General features: G+C 42.4%; 1 protein-coding gene across 1 annotated transcript; it reads left to right on the top strand.

The window, feature by feature from the left end:
* The first annotated feature begins 739 nt into the window (after positions 1-739).
* Positions 740-18,759, top strand: LOC127227335 (cell cycle control protein 50C). The gene is made up of 7 exons (XM_051191639.1): positions 740-931; positions 3,510-3,620; positions 6,614-6,715; positions 7,415-7,502; positions 7,928-8,068; positions 14,572-14,781; positions 18,575-18,759. Exons 1-7 carry the CDS (start codon positions 740-742, stop codon positions 18,757-18,759), a joined length of 1,029 nt encoding a protein of 342 aa, XP_051047596.1.
* Positions 18,760-19,491: the final 732 nt, after the last annotated feature.

Raw genomic sequence — 19,491 nt, 5'->3', positions numbered from 1 at the left:
TGCATGTGCCTGATGCATCAGGCATGCAGTGCCTGATGAGGCACCAGATCCTCTGGGTCTGGAATTAAAGAATTGTAAAGTACCATATGGGTGCTGGGAATTGAACCTGGGTCCTCAGGAAGTGCTCTTGGCCACTGAACCATCTCTCCAGCTCCAAAAGGAAATGTTGTAATCAATATTTTCTGCCTGGGTCTTTCTTATGTATGAAAAAGAAAGAAAGGAAGGAAGGAACAAAAAGAGAAAGAAAGTGAAGTTAAATGCATGCATATATATTCTGAAAATACCTGTTTCTCCTTTCTGTATCATCACAAATGGCAAAACTAGCTTTAATCTCAGGGCATTTTTTTTCCAACTTAGTTCCAATTCGTGTAAAAGCCGATAGCCTTTTGTATTAACCACCAAAGATTCACACAAGTTCATAAAGATACATGTAGGAAGGTTTTGCCTCGACTTAGCGAACAACCCTCAGAAACAGCTTGTAACAGCTGCTTCTGCGCATGAGCAGTTGGTTTTTACAGACGCGGAGGCGAACCCTCTTAGGCGTGGCATTTAACACAACAGGCTTTCCAAGTTGAAATGAAGCGCACCCAGCAGTGAGTGGCAAGAGAGCAAGACAGAAATCAAAACTGACTTCACAAGTTCATGTCATTCTTCATGTAGCATTAGCGTTATGTGTTATTACTACAATCATGAATGTTCTCAATATTCCAAAAGTATGTGAGTTGCCCACAGGACCAAAATGAAGGTGATGCCCCAGTATAACCTGTCGAGACTGCCAGAAAACACAGCCCTGAAGCAGCAGAAGTTGCCTGCCCACCAGCTAAATTTATCTGCCTCGGCGGTCCTCTCCATCTTTTTTGCCACAGGAGGGTTCTGCCTCTGTATGGGCATCGTCCTTCTTCTGTCTGCGAAGAGCACCAAGGAACTTGAGGTTTGTCACGTCTCACATTTTTAATTCCCAAAGGTTTTCAGTTTGGGACTGTAAAGTGGCAGCGGTCACTTTAAGAACAGTGGAAAACTAGATCTCGCTGGATCCCCCCAACTTTGGGCCACCAGAGGTGCAGAGGGGAATGGAGCCCTTAGTATTGACTTCATTCTTGCTGTCACACTGTTCACCTCCAGCCACACTTATGTACAAGAGCCTGGGCAAGTCAGGCCATCTTAGAGAAGGGAGCAAGCAACAAACAGAGGCAGGAGAAGAGAGGCAAGGTCAAAAGCTAGCCAGACCCCAATAATCCATATGATAATGAACCCAGAGCCAAAAATAGAGATCTTGGGTGTTTTTGAAGCATGTGAGCTTTTAAATGTTAGTCTTGTGTAATTAGCATGTCATGGTTGTAATAGTTCACTGGCATGGTAAGGTTTGTTGTTGTTGTTGGTTGGGTTTTGTTTTGTTTGTTTGTTTGTTTTTAAATACATGTTTACAAATATATGCTGAGCAAATCAAGGGAATTGCGATTTTTCTCTCCTTGCTTTGTGAGTAGCTTCTGGCTCCTCTCCTGTGATACCCATGAAATATACAGGAAGTTACTATGAGTCATAGATGTACCGCTCTACGGTGAAGCACAGGACCATTCTGTGTTTACCTCACCTCATCCAGCTCCATTCCCCCTCCCCTTCCCTTCCTGCCCTCTGGCTAATTAACTCCCGGCCCTCACTGCGTATGAACGTTTCAGCTTCCATATAGAAGTGAGAGCATGCAAGGTCCCTTGTTCCAATAGCCTTCATACCCATTCATTTCGCTGGTGATGACAAGATTGCCTTTATGATCAAATAATGTTCCATGGTAAATATACCATATCATCTTTGTTCATCTGTCACTGGACAAGGAGATTAATTCCACAACATTATGAATTACTGCAAAAAATTGTGAGAATGCAGGTATCTTTTTAATGTACTAATGTCATTATCTGCTGGCATCTTTTTAATGTACTAATGTCATTATCTTTAGCTATATGCTCGAGAGGAATCGCTGTTTTTACATGTCATTTTAAGTATAAATGACGCCTGCCTCTCAAATTCTATGAACAGTGGACTACAGTCTTTGCTCTGTTTTTGTCTATAGGTTTACCAGTTCAGCTGAACACGGGATTGCAAGACACTGTCATTATGTGCACAGTATATTGGGGACATGTATTTCTCGCTAGAATTCTTAGAGGTAGAAAGCATCAGAGATAGCATCTCATCAAAACCTGTATGATCATGAAAAAATTCTTCTAATTCTGTGTCCATAACTCAGAATGGAATCTATGAAATAAAGGGCATTCTAGTGTGACATCCCTTGTAGATAAACTGTTACACAAAATATACTGATGATCAAAATTTTGGATGCTAGAGTCTAATACAATCCTCCAGTCAAAAGAGGACATTGGCCACTGGAGCCCCAGTTGCTGGGATGCAGTTCGGTGTGATGTCTGTGTTTACACTTGACTGGCATACTGTCTTATTCTTTAGTGTTCTTTATAAACTGAAGTATATATAGTTCCACAACCGAAAGAGGCGTAATTTCTCTCAAAGGAACCATTCGAGCCATGCCATGTGTGTAGAGAACGGTGACTTGGAACATTAGTAGGGCTTACTTTGCCTTCCCACTTTAACTCCTTAAAGGGCTTTGCAGAGTTGACATTTCTTCTTTCCTGCTAATTTTCTCTTCAGAAGAATCCTACATCCTCTTGACACCTTACCAAAGAGAGAGCCTCTCCCTTGCCTCTCTGAGCTTTTTCTCTCCCAGAATCCTCTGATTACTCTTCTTTGTAAACTGTGCCAGGGGCAGAAGCTGCCCACAGGATTGGGGAGCACGCACTCCCAGTCCCTGAGCCCCCATCTCTGAGCTTCCCCTCCCTCTGCCTCCCAGCTTCATCCCCCCGCCCCCCAGAACTGAGTGCTGAGTGTCTTGTCAGAGTACACAAGAGTCACTCACTTGGGACACTTGTCTCTTTTAAAGAGAGAGAGAGAGAGAGAGAGAGAGAGAGAGAGAGAGAGAGTATTGTATAATTCGTCCACAGAATTTAACTTTCAGAAAGCAGAACACAATGTCTTCTCAGGCTGAGAATTATCCCACAGGCACCAATAACCTTATTGAGAAATATCATTTTCCTGCTTGGTCACTTTTAGTAACTTCCTCCAGAGGACATGTGAAATAATTGTATTTCCATACAGTAGAGTGGAAACTAGAGAGTGAGTTCCCTGTAAAGGTGATTAGACTGAGGCTCTACGCACTGTTTTCATGAAGCATTGGCTAATACCTTCCTAGCAACCCCTCTTCATGACTGAGAATGGAAGTGTAAGTGTGCTACAGAGACATGGAGGTCCAAACCAGTGGCAAGATATGCCTTCTGGAGACCAAACGGCCCAGTAGACCCTGCCCTGGAGACCCAAGCACCCCAGAAAAGAACACCCACGAAGCAGGCTGTCCTCTAACCATGTCACAGGCTCCATCCCCAAAACCACTGAACCGTTTGGATAGGCTTGGGCGTTTCAATGAATTACTGTGTTTTCCTGCCTGGCAGATTAATTACACAAGCATATGTGCAAATTGTGCGCAGCTACGGGAAAATAGCTCTAATTTTGACAAAGAATGCACTTGCTCTGTTCCGTTTTACCTTCTGGATAAAATGGAGGTGAGTTCACTTGGCTTCATGCTTATGTTCTGTCACATATTTCTGCATGTTGGTTTTGTACTTTCCATCAAATGCTTTCTAAAAACTGAAAACATACAAGAAATAAAGCAGGGTAGAGATGATAAGTCTTGAGTCAGAATGCCTTTTTTGTGTTTATTATTATTGATTTTTTTTCCTGTTTCTAAACTTCAAGATCTTTTTTTTTAATTTGTTTATTTTACATCACAACCATAGTTTCCCCTCCCTCCCTCCCATTTCCTCTCCCCACCTTCCCTCTCCCTCATCCACTCCCCTTCTATTTCTATTCAGAAAGGGGCAGGCTTTCCATAGGTATCAACAAAGTATGACATATTGTTGCCATAAGACTAAGCACCTGCCCTTGTATTCAGGCTGGGCAAGACAACCAGTATGAGAAATAGGTTCCCAAGAGCCAGCCAAAAAAAATAGGGACAGCCCCTGCTCCCATTGTTAGGAATCCCACAAGTAGACCAAGCTATACAACTGTCACATATGTAAAAAGCTTAAGTTGGTCCCATGCAGGCTCTCTGGTTTTTTGGTTCAGACTCGATGAGTTCCCATGAGCAAGGTTAGTTGAGTCTGTGGGGTTTTTTTGTGATGTCGTTGACCCCTCTGGCTCCTACAATCCTTCCTCCCCCTCTTCAGCAAGGTTCCCTGAACTCCTCATAATGGATGTGGGTCTCTGAATCTGTTTCCATCAGTTACTGGATGAAGGCTCTCTGATGACAGTTGGGTAGTCACCAATCTGATCACAGGAGATGGTCAGCTCAGGCTAGGACTCTTAACTGGGATCACCCTCTTAGGTTTATGGGAGTTTCCCTTGCATCAGGTTTCTACCTGTCCCTGAGAAGTCCCCCCAACCTCAAGTCAAAACTTTCCAACTTGACTTGTATGATCATTGATACAGGTTCTATTATAAATATCTGTGTGGGCAAGGCTATAGAACTTATTACATTTACTACCTCATGTTAAGTGAAATCATTAATGGACCAAGAAGTTAACATGACTTGGCCAAGATTACACATCAAGTTAGTGTCAACACTTCTCCTTGGATTCTGTCACCCCAAGTCATCCTACCAGTACAGTTGCTGGACCCCAAAGAGGCTCTCAGTCAGGCTCACCGACAGTGCAAGGAATGCCAAGAAAGACAAAGAGAAACCCCTGCTGTTGGGCGGATTCAACTCTCCTGTTAATACAGGTCCTAGAGGAATTGAGTGAAGAGGTCCCCAGGATAGGAGGAGGCAAGCACAGCTGTCCACTGTGGCCTTTAGGCAAGAGGGAGGGAGGGAGGGGAGAAGTGAGTGGATTGTCAGGAGATGATAATGACCTGAGTTTTGGGGCAGCTGAATGAGTGGTCAATGGGGAGAACACTAGCACATTGCTGATCCCTATGTAGAGTGGATTCTGAAGGGCACAGGGGGACCGGGTCTATATCTGGGACGCTGACGGGAAGGGCAGAATGCAGAGCATGGGATAGACATTTGAAATAGCTTTGGGAAGTAGAATAACACACATTTTTCATTTAAGTCTTGACTACTAGGGAAAATCATGGAGGCATAAAAATCTCTTCTCAGCTGTCCCTGTGGGGAGTGTAGCTGAGGAGTGAAATTGCTGCTAAGGTGATGAGATTCTTTACCAGAGCCTAGGCATAGGGAGCTCCTAGTCTCCTGCATCCCTTGTGCTCACCATGCTCATTCACCAGCATGTGTACAGTGACTCCAGTTCTAAGTTACATCACCTGGATTTACTTTGAAACTGGATCCATGACTTTGGGTGCTTATATCAATGCAACACGCAAAATGTTTGGCGTTGTATATTTGCCCTGGGCAAAATAAGCATTAAAACAGCTCTGAAATGAAAGATAGAAGGGTGACTACCAAACGGCCATGTGCAGCTTCAGCTCGATGCAAAGCCAAGCTGAGTACATCCCACCAAGCAATACACACAAACTCTCAGTCAACCCTGCCAATCACCGCCTCCTTCAGGTCACTCCATAGCAACTATCCCACAAACTCAGAGCCATGGTCCATACAATCATCCTAGCAAGGTTGTTCATCTGAAACACTCAGTGTGCCCTCATCCATCCCTAAATATGCCCAGTACTACTGTCCACCCAACTGCTCCTACACTACCATTTAGTACAAGGAGACAGCACTACAGGCAAGAGAAGAGGTCCCTAGCCTACAGTGGCAACTGCCGTGACTACTTCTGCTGTCCCACTACGCCACAGTATAAATATACAGCATAGTGTCCAACAATGTCTTAAGACATAGTCTGTTCTTCACACACAAGGTCATTAACTTTTGGCTGCTGCCCCCACTCAAGACCATCAGCAAATACTAGATGAGCAGCAGTTTTATCTTAATCAAGTCACACACTTCACTCTCGCTGGGGAAAAAAATCACTGGAACATTGTTAGACGTTAATTACTCAAACCACCTCAGCTGCTTAATTCCCTGCCTCTCCACTCTGAAGCTGATAAAACTAATGATGCTGTGTCAAAGGCTACCACACCAAAGAGGCTGCCAGGAAAGCTTACACCAGTGCTGCTGCTGTTCCAGATGTTTCAGATTCATCAGGGACCCCAAAAAGAGACTTGTGTTTCATCCAGGGAAAATATCTAGATACTGAAATCTTGCAAACAGCATTTTAAAACTTTAGAGCATTTTATACCAAGTATTTTTCCTGGTATTTCCACAAAGAGACAAGATTCATAAATCTGCATTTATGCATTGAAGATACACTGCCTAAAGCTGGGCTCGGTGCTACATGTCTTTAATCCCAGGACTCCAAATGTGGAGGCAGGCAGATCTCTGTAGATCCAAGGCCAGCCTGGTCCTATGTCAAACTTTTTTCCTACTTCTAAAAAGAAACTTTCCGTTCCCATCAATGTTTTGTATATAGTTTTCTGTTTCTTTTTTGAGAGGTGTTGATGTTTATTAATATCCCAATCAACTATCTTATCTTCTATGCAGGGTAATGTTTACATGTACTACAAATTGTATGGTTTTCATCAGAACCTCTATCGATACATTCTATCAAGAAGCAATAGCCAGCTGTTGGGCAAGGATATTTGGGTAAGGCTCAGTCCCACTTGATATAATGATCTTTTCTTTTAAGCCAGGGGATTGTTTCAGTCTAAAAGGGGGAGCTACCCTTTCATGGGTTTTGAGAGACCTTTGCCTCTCTTTGCTTCACTTGCTAAACACGTTTGTCTGCCTTTCTATTACCAAGGTCCTTGATCCATTCTAAAAGGAAATTTGCTTGAATAGAAGCCTAGGTTTAACCTAAGGTTATAAGTTTTTATTCTCAATAGTTCATATATGTTAGCAAGAGAAACTAACATCCTGACAGTCTATGGAAGTGATAACCTAAACATGTTTAGCAAGCAAATCCCTATGACATCATCTGGTAATGGAATCTGACCTGAATACTCCTCTGAATATGGTACACTTTCACAAAAAGATTGTTAAAAGTGTTCTCATGTAGACCTAATGTGATACTCAACTGAGCAAGGTTAAACAAATCCTCCCTGCAAATAGTTTGGGGCATGCTCTGTATAAAATACCTAGACATCCGTGTGCACATATACCTCCAAAGACTGGGCAATTTCTAGTGTGAGTGAGTCAAAGAGCCAGGGGACACAGGTAGCAGACTGTAATCTTTACCCATGCCAGTACACTAACGGGGGTTGGTGCACATTTCCGGTGTTCTCTCTTTCTAGTCTGAGAGTTTTACCAAAAGCACTTCTCATTGATGTGTTGTCTTGCATATAGGATGTTAAGGACTGTTCTCCATTCCAAGTGTCCCAGGACGGCACTCCAATCATTCCTTGTGGTGCAATTGCCAACAGCATATTCAATGGTAGGTGACTTTTTCTACCTCTTTCATAAGTGCATAGCCACCTCCACATCTAGGATGTCCCCTGGGGCAGCTGAGTGGCTGGTTTTATTTGCTTGCTTAATGCCAAGTATTTTATCCGGGATAAGCCAGGACACTGATGTCTGGTGTTTCATTTGTAGATAACTTCTCCCTTGCCAGCAAACTGAAGGAACAGTCAGAGAACACGAATTAAATGGAGCCAAAGGATATTTTTCAATAATTGGCTCAATGTTGGTAAAGGAAAAAAAAAATGATCTCATGATTCAGCATCTAAGGCATGTAGGCGTGTTGAGTGTCTGAAAAAAAAAAAAACCTAATTTGTTTTTCATCTGTGTCTAGTTCTGTATTTTGAAAGGTGGCAAAGTGGCTATCTAACATCTCTACCATAAATTTCAATTTCCTTTCAGATACCATAACTCTTTCATACAACCTTAATTCGTCTATAAATATAAAAGTCCCAATGCTAAAGACTGGGCTTACATGGTGGACAGATAAGTATGTCAAGTTTCGGAATCCAAGAACCAGTGACCTTGCTAGTGTGTTTGCAGGTAAGATCCAGATAGTTGCTCAATAGCCACCCCACATTTTTAAAGACAGGGTCTCTCCATATATCCCTGGCTGTTCTGAACTCACTGTGTTCACCAGGCTGCTATAGAACTCAGAGATCTATCTGCCTACCTCTGCCTCCAGAGTGTTGAAATTAAAGGCATGTGCCCCATGCCTTGCTCCCTATATTTTTGTAAGGTGTGTGTGTGTGTGTGTGTGTGTGTGTGTGTGTGTTGATTCCTGTGGCTCTAACTTCCCCATCCTGGGTACCTCCATTGTTTACTTATTAGAAAAGTGAAATAATTGGTTCTGTGTTTTGTTCCAATTAACCATTAAGAAAAAAGTAAATGTGTTAGGAAACTCATGTCTAAGCTACAATTTATCATGCAACTGGACACATTGTTTGGGGGTTTTCCAGACAGGATTTGTCTGTGTAGCCCTGGCTCCCTCTGTAGACCAGGCTGGCCTCAAATAGAGATCTGTTTTAAGTAGTTTCCCACCAGCCTGGTCCCAGAGCTGAGTTAGCCCCTAATAACATTCAGAGACACTGTATTATTATGCAACTATTGGCCTGTTACTAGCATTTCTTATTGGCTAGCTCTGTCTTAAATATATTAACTCATTTCTATCCACCTAAGTGTCTCCACGTAGTCTAATCTGAGGAAGGGTCCAGACCTCTGACTTTTGTCACATCCTACATCTTGACTGGTCTCTACTACCTCTACCAGAATCCTCCTTGTCTCCTAGTCCTGCCTATCTTGCCTTCCTATTTGCCAACAGTGCTTTATTCATTAGCCAATAAGAGAAACATATTTACAGAATGACATCTCCCATCAGAGATCTGTCTCCTGCCTCCAGAATGCTTGGATTGAAAGCATGTACTATCATGCACAGCTTCAACTGGACACATTTTTTTAGAATAAAAATAACTATATACTTATTTGAATGTTTCATTTATTGATTTGTAAATTGGCATAGTATTGATAGACCTATAAAACAATTCTATTCAAAATACTATAATCTTTTTAAAAATCTTTTTTGTTTATTTGTTTGTTATTTTGGTTTTTTGATAAAAATCTACTTTCAACAATGTTGGGTTTGTTTCAAAAATTAAAATACATAAATGCATATTAAACATCTTTGAAATATTTGCTTTAATTATTATCAAAACATTAAAAGATAATACAGAGATTAATTTTCCTGAATACCCACTCACATATATAATTGGTATGTATTATGGCCTTATTATTTTTAATTATGTCAAAAAATTGTCTGCAGCTTTAAAAGATGAATTCTGTAGCTAATCAATTTGAGATTATCAGCACCTTTAAATGACTTTTATGACTGTGAGTAAACATCATCTCCATACTTACTGTCTTTGGTTTGTTTGTTTGTTTGTTTTCTCATACTTACTGTTAATTTTGTTAAATGGTGTAGGTCTTAGGGCGTCTTATTTATCTATCTATCTATCTATTTATTTAATTATTTATTTTAGACAGGGTTTCTCTGTGTAACAGCACTGGCTGTCCTGGAACTTGCTCTGTAGACCAGGCTGTCCTTGAACTCACAGAGATCCACTGTCTCTGCTTCTGGAGTGATGGGACTAAAGGCATGCACCATCACTGTGAGGCTTAGGGTTTCTGACGCTGTGGGAAAAAACACCATGACCAAAAAGCAAGTTGGAGAGGAAAGGGTTTATTCAGCTTACATGTCAGCACAGGAACTCAAACAGGGCAGGAACCTGGAGGCAGGAGCTGATGCAGAGGCCATGGATCGAAGCTGTTTACTGGCTTGCTTCCCATGACCATCTGACCCCACCTTTGTACAGAACCCAGGACTAAAATCCCAAGGATGGCACCACCCACCATGGGCTGGGCCCTCCCCAAGTGATCACTAAATGAGAAAATGGCTTACAGCTGGATCCCTTCAGCTGAGGCTCCTTCCTCTCAGATATTAGCCAGTACAGAGGAGAATTCAACTTTTTATATTATATATTAATTAATTTCTTATACTTTACAGTCCAATCCCAGTTCTCCCTCCCTCTTCTCCTCCTGCTCTCCCCTCCTTCCCCATCCCACTTCCCATCTGCTCCTCAGAGAGGGCAAAGCCTCCTCTAGGATATTACCTAAGGCTATCCCTTGTTGAGGAAGGACCCCACACACACCCCATGTCTAGGCTGAGCAAGGTGTCTCTCCCTAAAGAAGGGCTCCACAAAGCCAGTGTATGCACTATAGTTAGATCTTGGTCCCACTGCCAGTGGCTTCACATACTCCGCAAGCCACACCATTGTCACCCGTATCCAGGGGTCCCACTTCGGTCCTGTGCCGGTTCCCCAGTTGACACTGTGGAGTCAGTGATCTCTCACTAGCTCTGGCCAGTTGACTCTGCAGATTTTCCCATCATGGTCTTGACTCCTTTGTTCATATTATGGTGCCTTCCTCACTTTGATTGTACTCCAGGAGGTCTTGCATCTGCTTCCATCTGTCTCTGGAAGAGGGAGCTAGCTTCTCTGAGGTTTGGATTGTAGGCAGATTATACTTTGCTTTATGTCTGGTATTGACTTATGAGTGAGTACATACCGTTTGTCTTTCTGGATCTGGGTTACCTCACTCAGGATGGCTTTTTTCTAGTTCTGCCCATTTGCAAACTTAAAGATGTCCTTGTTTCTTACTGCTGAGTAGTACTCCCTTTATCCGAGAATGTCACTTTTTTATTTCATTGTAGTGAAGTATGCTAGTATTTTAATCCAAGTATTTTCATAGGCATTTTTTACATCACAGTTTTTTTCTATCTTTTAATGTTTTATGTATCATTAACTTTAGATGCTACAATATAAATTCTGAACTTTCTCAATGTCACTTTATTTTGACACAGACTTTTTTTTAACCAAAAGTGCTACCAGTAATCTTTAGAGAAGTCAAAATAATCCAAGGCATAATTATAAAATTCAAACATTGAATCTCATTTTGAATTATCACTATGTAATGTGTTCCTTTACTGTCACCTGTATAAGCTTTAGTGTTTCTTTGTTTGGAAGCTCAGTTTTTCTATAAGCATTGCCCACAAAGTCCACACAGCCTAACATTTCTGACATTACCTGTTTTGCATACTTTCAAAAGATTTCAATCGTCTTGCACAAAATGCAACCCAAAGTTAAAGGGCTCATAAAATAACATTAAATAAAATGAAGAAAGGAGGTTTGGGGTCACTGTAGAACACATCATGAGTTGCTGATGAGCGAAAGCCTTGCTGAAAGTTTCAGGCATTCCAAAAATTCTCTTTAATGATATGCATGCTGAAATGTGTACCTGCCTGTCACAAGTGTCACTCGTACGTATTTTGGAATTTTTTTTTTCAACATAGAAAAGATACTCTTGTAAGCAATGTGCTGTAGCATTAATGGGCACTCCTGTACTCCGCGCATGTGCCACACCACTTTAAGGACATTTCCTCTCTGTTGCTTTCTCTGCTCACTGAGAAAGTTAGCGTCACTCGGGGGCTCCGCTCCACCAAATTTGCGCTTCTTTTATTACTAGAAAAGCAAACAATTTAAGCCTGACTGTTGGCGTTCTTAACTGAGTTTATAGTACCATCGGTAATAAATGCCAGATTTTTATCGTCGTGATTGACTTTCTGAAAACTTTGCTTTGATTCTGTGAGGAATTAAAACCCAAGGGCTTAGTGTTGCCTGAAGTTTCCTGTCTGAAGACATCCACGTAAAATAGTTTCATTTAACTGTTCACAGTTCTTTTGTGCTGATGATGAAGTCAGCACATTAAGGCCTTTTCTTTGGCTATGAAAAAAAAAGTTTTAAGTCGAAACCTAGTGATTAGAGAGAGAGAGCTCCGGAGGTAAAGTGCTTCCTGCAGCGTGAGTACCTGAGTTCAGATCCCTGGTACCCACATGAAAAGCTGGATGTGGTAACACACACTTGTGATCCTCATTCTGCAGGCAGGGAACTTGGGGAGACAGGGAGGTCCCTGGAGCCCCTAGGCAGCCAGCTTAGCCAGTTGGCGTACTCTAGGTTCAGGAGAGACCCTGTCTCAAAAGGCTATGCAGTGTTTATTAGGAGCATGCACATGCTCACATACATGTCCATGCACATGTACACAGGTACACCTTTACACGCACACACAGTGAAAGGAAGCTAGTGTACTGCCCATCCCAGCATTCGGGCATGTGGAAAGGGACTTCATATCAAAACACATCAACAAAGTGAATATAGAAGTAAACCCATTTGTTATTTTCTGGTAACAGGGTCTCATAGTCTCACTCTGGCTGACCTTGAACTCACAGAGATCCTCCTGACCCTGTCTGCTGAGTACTGGGACTGAGGACTGAGGGTGTGTACTACCACACCCAGCTCCATTTAATCTTAATGAAGTCATGCTCCCAGAAAGACATATAAATGGACCTTCTGTAGGAGTTAAACCATTGTCTTGATAGAGTCTTGTTTCTGTTTATGATTTTGTTTTTGTTTGTTTGTTTGTTTTTCAAGACAGGGCTTCTTGGTGTAGCTTTAGAGCCTGTCCTGGAACTCGAGTTATAGACCAGGCTGGGCCTCAAACTCACAGAGATCTACCCGACTCTACCTCCAGAGTGCTGGGATTAAAGGCATGTGCCACCACCGCCTGGCCTGGATAGAGTCTTTAAACACAAACTTTTGAAATAAGTTTAGACTCACTTACAATTTCACTTGATAACTAACAATACTGTGGTTTCCATGATGGGATGATGTCAACCAAAATGAGTCATTTCCAACAACTTAATTAAGATGAACTTAATTTTATATTAAACGTGCATTCCAAGTTTTAGCTCTTGATAGCTAAATAAAAGGAAACACAGGAAATGTTGTTGTTTAATAGTGAATAAATGAACAAATGAATGAATGAATGAATGAAAACAAATGAACCAAATTAACTTGAAAAATGAAGCTGATGTCTCAGACCAGACCATGCATCTGACCACATCCAGATATACGGGAAGTGGATGGGATTGGAAGGTGATGGGGGGAGGGGTGTCTTAAAACCTGCATTTCAGGAAGAGATGGCTTGGTAGTTAAGAGTGCTGGCCACTCTTCCACAGGACTGGGGTTCAATTCTCAGCACTCACATGGCAGCTCACACCTGTCTATAACTCTAGTTCTAGGAATCTGACACCCTCATACAGACATATATGCACCAGGGAACATAAAATAAAAATAAACTTTTCAAAAATGGATGTTTTTAAATCCCTGGCATACATCGCCTTGGGTCATGGATACAAAACAAACTAGTAAATAGCTGGGGTCTACAATGGAAGCCCCAAACACTTTTTTTTTTTTTTGTTAGAGTCAATGACTGATGTCTTGGAAAGGGCCAGAATAGGTGGCTCCTGGTATTTGCAGAGGAGGATGCTCTAGCACAGGATTGTTTCCAGAGGAAGTATGGGTGGCATAAACTACTCCAGCACATTAATCACACCAGACTTAGTATAGCTTTTAGAAGCACCTTTCCTGTGTCTGGGGGCGGGGGGTTCTATGAGAAGCGAACCATCCCAGTTGGAGAAGAATGATGTTTTTGTTTATGAGTGTTGCTGTTGTTGTCTTTGAGACAAGGGCTCGCCATGTAACCTTGACTGCCTGAGAACTCACAGAGTCACCTGTCTCTGTATCTACCTCTCAGCGCTGGGATTAAAAGTGTGAGACACCACACCCATCCAAGAAGCTTCTTATTTATCTTTTGAGTCTCCTGTAGGTAGAAGGACTAGCCTTACAGTAGTAAAAAGTCCCTCACTTGTTCTGCTGTCGTTGATTAGCTATCTGAAATTCAGTGTGGATCCTATCGACGTTGGCAGATTGAAGAAGACTCCTTCAGGAAGCGTTAATTGATAATTGACTGAATACCTGTTGTGTCCCAGGTGCTGGAACAAACTCTAGTGAACAGAGCAGGGCAGTCCTTTTTTTCAAGCGTGCTCTGAAGAGTGGGGACAGCAATGCTCTCAGCAGAAAAACCCACCTGAGAGCTGGGGCAAAGTCAACATATGTGTCTCTGGCTTCACACTGGCCTTGGATTCCAGTGCCAGCCACTTCTTCCCACTTTTTTTTTTTTTTTTTTTTTTTGAGGTTTATTTATATAATCGAGGGGTGAGTGTGGGTGTGTACTGGGGCAGGGAATGAGTATGCTCCAGTGCATGTAGGGGAAGTCAGAAGGCAACTTTTGAGAGCTGGTTCTCATCTCCCACTATGTAGGTTCCAGGGATTGAACTCGGGTCTTCAGTCTTGACAGCACAGAGCTATCCTACCAACCCTGATATTCCCTTTTATTAACCCTACAAAATTATCATACACTCTTCCTTACAATGTTTAAAAACCAACATAATCAATGATTTCATATTCAACATTCTCTTTTCTAAAGTCAAGTTTCTATTTCTCTTTCGTTGTGAATGCAGTTCTTCCTCTAGGGGAAACCAAGGGGAAAGCTGACTTTTCTCTACCATACTCCTCCTCATTCCCTCGCCCCCGCAGGAAGTACAAAGCCCCTGCATTGGACCAGGCCTGTCTACGAACTAGACACAGATGATCCAGGGAACAATGGCTTTGTCAACGAGGACTTAATTGTTTGGATGAGGACAGCTGCCTTTCCCACTTTCAAAAAACTGTACCGCCGGCTCAATCGAGTGAACTATTTTGTTGAAGGCTTGCCTGCTGGTAACTACAGTTTCAACATCTCCTACAGTATCCTTCTCAGCCTCTCCCTTGTCTCAGAGTGAAGGCAAGATCTCACTAGTCATTGTTGGATTCTCTGACTCTGTTTCTGTCCTCCAGACAAATACGTACCGCTGAAAAACAGACAGCTATTTTAAAATGATGCACACAGAGGAGGAAAAGGCCACCTCCTCAATTCAGGGCTTTCCATCTCCCGACTGATGAGTCAGGAGAAAAACATGCAAATTTTGTTCATGTTATTGTAGTTCATAACCCTCCCAAGAAATAGGCACAAAGAAGCGAGTCACGTATTTACATATGAGTTTTAAAGGAGAATCAGTTATGGAAGAACTGCTGAGGGTTAGTTTAACCAAATTTGTTTTCACAGGTTGCCCTCTGATGGTAAAAGTATCTCCTTCTTCCTTCCTTCCTTCCTTCCTTCCTTCCTTCCTTCCTTCCTTCCTCTCTTTCTTTCATTGTTCTTTTCTTCCTTCCTCCCTCTTTTCTTCCCTCCATCCTTCCCTTCCCTTCCTTCCTTTTTTCATTCTGTGATAGGGTCTCACCATGTAGCTCTGGCTGTCCTAGAACTCACTATATAGACAACACTCACCTCAAATGCACAGAGATCTTCCTGCTTCTGTCTCCTAAGTGCTAAGATTAAAAGCAATTGCCCCCACACCTAGCAAAAAGTATTACTGTAATGTCGGCGGACGTTTTTCACCCCTCTCTGTTATCAGAAGAGACCGGGAGGTCAGCATGCCCGTCCTGCACTTCCTGATTCTCAAGTGCCCTAAGCCAAAAGAATATACCGAAGTGGCATATTCGACATGACCTCTTCTTCTTCAGCTATCACAACACATCATACAACTGTGTCCAAATTATGTGTTTAATGTATCTTTTTTTTTTTTTTTTTTAGAGGAACAAAAGGCAGTAGCAATATCAGGTATGGATAAATAGGGAAGGAGTATTTTTGTCCCCAAGAAAGACCAATAAACAGTAAAGCTATACATCTAAAGCCATGAGTTGAAGCATGCCATACAGAGTGGTATGAGATGGAAAATGAAAAAATTACCAGGGGGGGGGGTGAGGGTGGGGATAATGAGAAGAACATCTGGAAGGTAGACTGGAATAGCAGACACTGGCACAGCCCATAGGACATTTAGACAAAAGTGTGTCAGAGCAAGGGAGCCCCCACCTCTCCCACATGCCACCCCGGGGAAATGTGAAGCCCCTGGACTTGACCAAACCTACCTACGGACTAGCTAAAGACCCTCCAGCAGACAGTGGCTTCCTGGATGAAGACGTCACTGTGTGGATGTGGACAGCTTGATGCAGTGCATGCCAGGAACGCAGCGGGCTCTGCACTGCAGATGTGTGTTCTTCCTCCCTTAGGTACAGAGCTTGCCAGTGGGAGCTGATGTCTTAGTAACAGGCATACGGGCCAAGTTAGGAGACATATGTTCTAATAATGGATTATGATTTTTCCTCCTAATTTAAAATTACAAATGTGAGTCTGGGATTTAAAAAACATTATGAAGTTTTTAACTATAAAATGTAGCCAAGTCTTATCTTTAAGCAGTTCTATATTTACATATAATTTATACTAACTATGGTCTTCAGAGTTCATTTCCCTAAAGGAAGTAGACTCCTTAGCCAGGCTCTCACCCAGCTTTGAATCATCTACCCAATTAGGCATCTACACCTCTTACAGCATGCCAGGATTACTGGCTAGGATTGTTCTAGAGGACCCCCCAGCAAGACAGAGCTTCTCCACATTGAACTGTCCGCATCCACAGTCCCTCTAACTCCCAGGGAGGCTCAATGAGAAATTCTTCTTTTCTTTTCCAATGGCAGGGATCAGACACAGTTCCTTGGGCACATTAAGTAAATGTTCCTCCACTGAGCTAAATGTCTAGTCCTGAACTAGAAAAGCCATGACACAGAGTGAACTGCAAATGTCCACATCTGGCCCTGTGTCCTACTTCAGGATTTCTTCTTTTTTTATGATGTTTTTAAATTTAGATTTGAAATAAGCTTGTTTCACATGCCAATCCCAGTTCCCTCACCCTCTCCTGTCCCCCATCCATCCCCTTTCTGTTCCCCAGGGAAGGGGACACCTTCCATGGGGAGTCTTCAAAGTCTATCACATCATTTGGAGCAGGGCCTCGGCCCTCCCCCATGTGTCTAGGCTGAGAGAGTATCTCTCTATGTGGGATGGGATCCCTATGTCCATTGGACATAGGGATAAATACTGATCTACTACCAGAGGCCCCATAGACTGCCCAGTCCTCCTAACTAACACCTACATTCAGGGCATCTGGGTCAGTCCTGTGCTGGTTTCCCAGCTATCAGACTAGGGTCCATGAGCTCCCCCTTGTTCAAGTCAGCAGTTTCTGCGGGTTTCTCCAGCCTGGTCTTGACCCCTTTGCTCATCACTCCTCCATCTCCAGGAGTTTGGCTCAGTGTTTAGCTGCGGGTGTCCAGGATTTCTTCTTTCTCCTAGAGCAGGTGTGTGGAACACTATGAGGTCCCTGCTGATGTGACATCCCTCGCCAGCCTTGTGTTTTCTTTTGCAGTAGTTGCTTTAAAACAGAGACTGAATGTTGCCCCATGAGTATCGAGTTGAATCTCTCGAGACTTTATTGCTATCATAACAATAAACTAAACAAGAGACTGCAGAGGAAAAAAAACAAATGCTGCCTTCACCCCTTGCTACAATTTGAGTTGGGAGTAAGGAAAGGAAACTTTGTCCTACAAGGGAGACAGTTTCTCCTCTCCAGACATGCTCTCCTCAGTGACCGCTCACAGCCATACCTGAATGCTGAGCTCTAGATGATCCATGTACAACTTCAATCCTGAGTGTGAGCCCTCTGCTTGCGCTACCCCTGTGTGGCCTACCTGAAGCTTGAACACAGCAGTGCCGGCTGCTAAAAGGGAAAATGATGCCCTGTAGGTGAGAATAGGACTCTCCCTTTCAAAAGAACTCACGGGAAGATGGGGTAAGGCAGCACCCAAGGACCAGGTGACAATGAAGAATTCTATCATTAAAAAAAGCAACAGAACTTGTCCCTAACATGCTTGCTTGTGCCTTTAAATAGCATGTTGCCAAGAGATTGGCGGCCTTTTAAGAGCTTTGCTGGGAAATGCCTCTGTGCTCTGTGTTGCTATGAGAAGGCTTCGTTTGTTTATTAGTCTCGTTTACAAAAGGCACCAGATGTTTAAAACCCTCAGGCCACATGCATCAGGAAGATGACATCATTAAAATGCTACATAGCAAACCCACTTCAAACATTTTCTCACCAGCAACAGGGACACTGCTGTGTTTCAAACCCCTAACAAATCTGCCACCTTTAGAGTTCCCACCAAAGCTCTTTGACTGCTCATCCTGGCGTTTCATTATTGTCCTCGTTCTTCTTAAAGAATTTTATCTGTGGAAGGGATTCTTTCTTCAGCCTGTGAAGGAACTCGACCTCTCCTGAGTCTTCTGATTCATGAGCGAAGCCTTCAGTCTGCTGTGAAGATTGCCCATAGTCTTTGTGCTACCTCGAAGTAGTTAGGTATCTGTTCACTATCTGGCTGCTGGCAAATCACCTGGATTCTTATACTTTAGCATTTCCTTTTTCCACTATAGCTATGTGGAGGGGAAGCCTTGTCTTGATTACTTTATTCTAGTAAGATAGAGTATTAGTTGACTGTGTTAAAACATATGAAACTGAGTAATTGTTTTGTATCTATGAAAAAACCACCAATTGTATATAACTTAATCTGCTGTATATGCCATGGTACCGATGATAAATACCGAGTCCTTAACAGACCTTCTTAGATTTTCCAGTAACCGCGTTCCAAGGGGAAAAATCTGTTGTTCTTTCCACCCTGACATGGATCGGAGGAGGTGGCCTTTTCTTGGGGCTTACTTACACAGTGACAGGGGCATTGACATTGTTGGCCTCTTTTGCCATCCTGGCAATTCACTTGATGCTAAAAAGGACTAAAAGAAATTTCCTGTAGATTCGAAAAGAAGAATAGCAGAAGGCAGAAATGGACAACTAAGTGCTAGAACCAGAGCTCTCTGGCAAAGCTTGACATATTGCTGAGCCATCTCAACTGGATTGACTGAATCAAATATAATCCCAACTTCGTGGATAAATAATGAGATTCCCAGAGTGGGGTGAAGAGAAGGGGGAAAGAGGAGGAGGAAAATATATATATATATAATATATACATATATATACATATATATATGCAGTAAAATGCTCTTGGAATGAAGACAATAAATGATTTTTGAGCTGTAGACAAAGTGTTAAGTATTTGAAGACCTTGTATCTGAGAGTGGGTGAGTTCCCTAGGGGTCTGCCATTGAACAAGAGCGAGCAAGTCTGGACAGAATCCTTTCAGCTATGCACTTAGACTCAGTCTTCTGGCTAGATGAATTTGTAGATATTTCAAAGACCAGTTTTTGAGCTGAGCAACAGAACTGAGTCCCAACCAAGTTTTTATGCTAATAATAGACCAAGTAATGCTTAGCTATGTCCTGAGTATCCAAAATACAATACACCAAAAAGAAAGTTTCTTTCTTGTCACCCAAGATAAAACCATTAAGAGTGGTTGATTCTTTAAACTATGGTGATCCTGTTGAGGACACAAAGCAATTCTAGAACTGATATTATATCTAGATACTATATCTAAATACTATATCTAGAATATAGTAATGACTGACCTCAGACTTGCTGTCTACCCAAG

This window comes from Phodopus roborovskii, unplaced genomic scaffold, assembly GCF_943737965.1.
Source record: "Phodopus roborovskii unplaced genomic scaffold, PHOROB, whole genome shotgun sequence".
Lineage (NCBI taxonomy): Eukaryota > Metazoa > Chordata > Mammalia > Rodentia > Cricetidae > Phodopus > Phodopus roborovskii.
The sequence above is the reverse complement of the archived record's forward strand: the minus strand, read 5'-3'. Positions and strand labels throughout refer to the sequence as shown.